At 25.9% G+C, this 6,205-nt stretch overlaps 2 protein-coding genes across 2 annotated transcripts in view; both read right to left on the bottom strand.

Annotated features, from left to right (window-relative positions):
- The window catches only part of LOC108687521 (chymotrypsin-1-like), a 19,222-nt gene that overhangs the window by 2,358 nt on the left and 10,659 nt on the right, over positions 1-6,205 (bottom strand). The gene's annotated exons all lie outside the window — the stretch shown is intronic.
- On the bottom strand, positions 347-4,177 carry LOC108687519 (chymotrypsin-1-like). Its single transcript, XM_018193305.1, has 5 exons — positions 4,081-4,177; positions 2,342-2,519; positions 1,515-1,773; positions 1,148-1,270; positions 347-500 (listed from the first exon to the last, which is right to left on the bottom strand). Exons 1-5 carry the CDS (start codon positions 4,130-4,132, stop codon positions 366-368), a joined length of 747 nt encoding a protein of 248 aa, XP_018048794.1. The 5' UTR covers positions 4,133-4,177; the 3' UTR covers positions 347-365.

Raw genomic sequence — 6,205 nt, 5'->3', positions numbered from 1 at the left:
GAATTTTTTTTATTTTTAATAATATATATCTTTCAAAAAATTTTTTTTCGCTAAATTCATCAAACTAATTTATAACAGTGTCATGCAGATATATCAATTTTATATAATATTTAATATCATATTAATAAAATGATATTATTCATTGCGGATAACTACGATGACTGAGAATCTTAGAGTAGAAACAACATTGATGATTGTTATTATTTTGTTATTTACATTTTTTGAGGATTTATTTTTGATAATTTATTTAATTGAAAAAAAGAGCATACATTTCGTAGAAATAATTTTTTAAAACTATATTATTAAAGTTATTTTAAATTATAAATTTTGTAACACTAACTGGTAATAAACAAATTAAATATCTCTTAATTCTTCAAATTTTCTTTGATCCAAGATAGGAAATTGTACACTCTTGTGTAAACATCTGGTTCTCCAGAACAGGTGAAGGAAGCGATTCCAATTTGAACTCCATCAGCGACCAAGGGTGCACCAAGATCATTCTGGAATGAAAATGAAATTAACATGAAAATACTGATATATATTATAAAATGAATATCTAAAACTAAATATATAAAATTATTATATATGGTAATAATTAATTACTTATTATTGCAAATTATTATTATAATTATTTAAACACAAGTAATTTAATTGGCATATAATTAGATCACTATTTAGTATTATACAATTTTATAATATTAATATGTTTTTAGAAATACATATTGAAAATGTAAATATATCAATTCATGTCAAAATGCAAAAATTCTATCGACATGTAATTAGATTGTTTTTATATTATTTCTACTTTCAAGTATAATTATATAAAGTTATAGCACAGTAAAATGAAAGAAACATGAAGTCTTTTTATTTTGTTATGTTATAACTTTATTTATTAATAAATATATAACATTTGCTTTTTATGTCGTTAGTCATAATGTCTAACGTTTCGATTTTTAAAAAATTTTATAATCATTTTTATTTCTGTGAGATGTTTTTACGCAATATTTGTGTGATAGATACGTAACAAAATCATATAGAATTAAAATCATATAGCACCAAAGGTTAGAATCATTTATTAATCTGTTGATGTTAAATAAAAAATATATATAATTGATTTGTTGTATCATATTAATAATCGACGACTCACCTTGTATTCATTCGTTCTGTTTTGAGCTGTAGTGCAGATATGACTATCTGTCAGTTCCCAGTGCCTTTTCGCGCATTCTTTTTGCTTATCAACTACCAACTCAGTTTGTTGCAATTCTCCATTCTAGAAAGAATAATTGCATTAATTGTTACATCGAGCATCAAACAACGAATAACAGCAACAGAATTATGGTTGTTAGAATATCTTTTTACACTTATTATTTTTAATTTCATGTTATATATTTATATAAAATGTTATATATTTATATATATTTATATAAAAAGAAAATAATAAAATTACTTTAAGAAAGAGTTCTTTCCTGATTATGTATAATTGGAAAATTTTTGTATCATAAATTAAACATTACTGTTGTATTTGTCCATCCAGATAATAGGCACGGCTTGCCTTCGAAATTTTTATTAGATTTTGGAAGATTTATCGGATATACTAGTACGTTGCGTTGTTTGATAGGATCACTAAGGTGAATCAAGGCGATGTCATTATTGCATAATAATTCGTCGTAATTTTGATGGACGTTAATACTTCCTACGTTATGACGATATCCTGTATCATTTAAGGAGTTTATGCCGACATGGACCTGTATTTTAGCTGATTCACACTCCAATCTAAGAATAAAAATATATCTAAGAATATTAAAAATCCATATCTATTAAGAACAAATTTTGAAATTTGCTATATATTTTATCAACTGAATATCAAAAGAATATAACAGAAGCTGCTAATAGAAGATTGATTGCAGAAATTAAACCCACTTTGACGTTTAAATGACGTATTTCATGTTAACGAAATAAAATATTCTCTCTCTCTCTCTCTCTCTCTCTTTCTCTCTCTTTCTCTCTCTCTCTCTCTCCCTTTGTTCGGTTTCTGCTATCAATCACCAATTTGTTGTTAAATTATATCGTTAAGTTCTACTAGCAAAATATAAGTTGATTGAATACTTAAATGAATACTGAATTGATGGCAATATTTAAGTAAATCTGTTATCAATTTGTAATCAATAAATTTTATTTTAGATATTACATCTGTTGCCTTGTTTGCTTATTGAATACGTACACATTTTACACGTACACTGTCTATTTAATAGACACGTACTGTGTCTATTTAATACCTTCAAATTAGATTTACATTCCAAAAATAATGTATATTAATAAATATTTGGAATATTCAACATACGCAACAATACATTTTGCTGAAGTTAAGACGTTATAATCATCAAGAATAGATCCACTGCATATGTGTGTGCCATTTACTCTTAATGATACTTGATACCTAAATTTGCCGATAGGAACCTCATTAACATCCTTAATGTCGATAGGAGCATCCTCACTTATGATAGAAGGAGATGGAGCTCCTTATTAACAAAAATAAATTAATTATATTAATATATATATGCAACATAATATCTATTACATTATTACAGTAATTTTCCAGTAAAAGATACAAATCGATTGTCTTTCATCGAATATTGAATGAAGTTAGAATAATTCCTGTGTTGATTTATGTCTTTTCTTGAAAAACATCTTATATACATTAACTTTAGCAATTAAACATTGTGTGTATTTTATAACTATGAGTTATTTAGAGAAGTTATAATTTTATTTAGAATATAAAATTTTTATATCTAGCAAAAGCTTTACTATTTATTTCACATTAATTTTTATTAAGCACATATTTAAAAAATGCAAGAAAATGTACATATTTTACGTTGATATAATTAATTATAATTAATTAATTTGTTTATTCATGATATTAATTAATACAGTGCTGGAACTTGCTGCCGATTGGCATTTAAACTGCGAGCATTTGGTGAGATAAGGGAACCAAACTAAAAATCATCTGAAAGTTGCAAATAAATTCCAGCATTGAGCTAATATATGTACCGCTTGTTGCATCAACATATTGATCAGTATATTAGATTTTATTATCAGTATATTAGATTATATTAGATTTCCTTCTGTAAGGACAGACGCGTGGTTGATTACATTTATAAAACTGATTGATCTATTACATTTTATAAATGTAATGTTTGCTAGAAAAATCATTATATTTATATAATATATTTATATTCAATGTAAATATAATAATCCAATGACATGTTGATCAATATATTAATGCTACATTCAACATGTTATCGAATATGTTTAATTCTCTTTCTTCCATTCTTTCTCTCTGTCTCTCTTTCTCTCTCTCTCTCTCTCTCTCTCTCTCTCTCTCTCTCTCTCTTTCTCATTTTTTTTGGCACACATAAAATAGTTATAATAAAAATATATAAGGAAACTTAAAAATATATGAAAATAATATTTCCAGGAAATGAAAATAATTAGTTATTGTAACTGCTGTAATTTAATATTAATTATTTAGTTGTCTTGTTGTAATAACGATTCGGTAATAATGTTGCGAATGATTTCAAGTTGATAATAGATCTGTTTTTTCCTGCACTCTCTGAATTGGCGCATACAATGCAATAAGTTAAAGTAAAATAAACATATATTTATTTCATTTCAATGTACCATGTGCATCAATTCAGACAATGTAGGATTAAAAAACGGACCTCATGTAACACCATAGTTGAAATAGTTAATAATTACTTATCACGGATTGAAAAAAGAACTCATTTGTCACTGAAAAATATAACTCGCAATTTTTTAACTCTTTTCTTTTTAATGTAATTTGTGTGACGGAGTAACTTTATGGCATTACTAATTACTTTTCCAATAATAAGTAATAAAGTTACAGTAAATAATGCGTAAGTAATGGTGAGAATTTACTTTTCAAAATGATTTTTCTTAGCGTAACTTTAGCTTTTTGTTAGTCATTATTACAATTATAAAAAATTGCGACATCATTATGAAAAATTGTTATTGTAAAACGTAACAGAAAAGTAATTCTTCCATTTCCTGACAGATTCATACCTTCAGTAGCGTATGCCAGAGCGACAAATATAAGACAAGCGAACGCATGCATCTTGGATTGCAGATTTGTTGTCTGATATTCAAGCGATGCATTCAAAGGTTTATATATGTTCCTGAAGTAGTTACAATTGAAGATATAAATCTTACGTTTATGAAGTTTTCTATGATTTTTCTCAATGCAATATCATATAATAAAGTATCGTTACTACTATTCTAAATTCTATACACATGTATTCTATACACATGTGTCATAAATTATTTTTTAATCTCGTTAAATGTTATCTCACTCTTCACAAAAGTCGATTGAGTTAGCATTGGGAAGTATTTCTACTAGATAGGAAGGTATTTCTAAAGATTGCAATATCTCGAATTTATTGCTATTGTCGACTCGTTCTAAACTTGACATTTTTTTAGTTTGATAATAATATATATAAGTAAACTTTTTTTATTTACCGATAGAATTTCCTTCTTCGGTGATTGCTAACTCAGTTTTGCAAGAGCTCGATTTTCATTTCCGTTTTATGTCAGATATCAAACAATATTATTACAGCTATTCATTCTAATCGAGATTCTTAATATATTTAATTCATTTTACCCAAGACTTAAATTTGATTGAAATTGGAAGCAGTGTTTTAAATTTTTTGGACATTAATATTATTATTATTAACAATGGCAACACCCTAGAATTTGATTGATTTCACAAATCAGTTTTCTCAAGGAAATACTATATTTAAATTTTATGTCTTCGCATCGATTTAACAAAAGAGAGAAGTTATCATATTGGAATCACTGACAGATTCTTTTTTTTGTCGCATCTGAAATTCCACATACAATACAAATTTTAATTTTATTATTAAAAAGTATCAAATAATGATTTGTATGAATTGTTTTAAATTCATATTTGACTATCAGTGTTAAATCTCTTTGTTATAAAAAAAATTTTTAAATAAATTTTAAAACAAAATATTGATATAATTCCGGTCACGGGGGAAAAACTATCCTTAGGATTACGGCAGTAAAACATAAGCAGTAATCAATGCAACATGTTGATTTCCTTATTGCATATGTCTTACTGTCTTAAGCTTTTGTGTGCCTTTACTATTCTATATATTCAGAATGTTTCTGAAAATTTAGGAATATGGAATTTGAATGTAAAATCAATGTTTTATAGTTTTATAGTTTTATACATTAAGCAGGTTTATTAAAGTTCATAAAGGTGTGCTTCCAAAGAAAAATGATATATCAAATCTCATGTAGTAATGCAACTTATGTGGATCAAATTGTGAGGAAATTATCAGAATTTTAGAACATCAAATTTCAGGAATCACATCAATAGAAATATTACCTCCGAATCGAAAATCACAGATCATAGATTATATTAGAATCATTAATTTGATTGGTCGAATGTGAAAATTTTTCGAAACGATTTTTGAGTAAACGTCTGACGTCCGAAATGATATTTATTAAATTACAAACAAATAGTCTAAATTTACAATCAGACACTAACTGTTTTAATCATGCATATGTAGATATATTTATTATTAAATAAATTTTAAATCTTATGCGATTTTGTATTTTATAGTCTTGTTCTTTAGGTGAGACTTTCTACTTTGGCTGGTATTATTTCACATTTTAATTCTTAATACTTCTTAGGCGATTGCAAATTTCTGTGAATTATGTACAATGGACCATGATGAAACAAAATTATGCAGCTGAGTGGGTATTCGTCTAGTAGACGAGAGTGTGGAGATTTTTTTCTAATATTTGTACTTTGCTGAGATTGTATATGGCCTCAAATGTGGCAGAAACGGTCAAATTGTAAAGCAAGTCAAATATAATTTTTATAAATTTAAGTATGTTTTGATCATTATATTTATCCTTATTTGTCTGAATTGTTTACAATTGTTACTTATATTTTACATTTTACTTATTGGATGATAAAATTAACAATTCTAATTAAATTTGCAATTTTCACTGATACCTTTTCTTAGAACAATTGGGATGTATTGAATTCTAATAAAGTACATGTTTTGGATGACATGTTTTGTATAATTTTTGTTGTCAATTCGTACGACGACTTTATTAACCTAATTAGAAATCATGAAATATAGGTATAAATAAATTT

Source organism: Atta colombica, unplaced genomic scaffold, assembly GCF_001594045.1.
Source record: "Atta colombica isolate Treedump-2 unplaced genomic scaffold, Acol1.0 scaffold207, whole genome shotgun sequence".
Lineage (NCBI taxonomy): Eukaryota > Metazoa > Arthropoda > Insecta > Hymenoptera > Formicidae > Atta > Atta colombica.
This window is presented reverse-complemented; position numbering and strand designations above follow the sequence as displayed.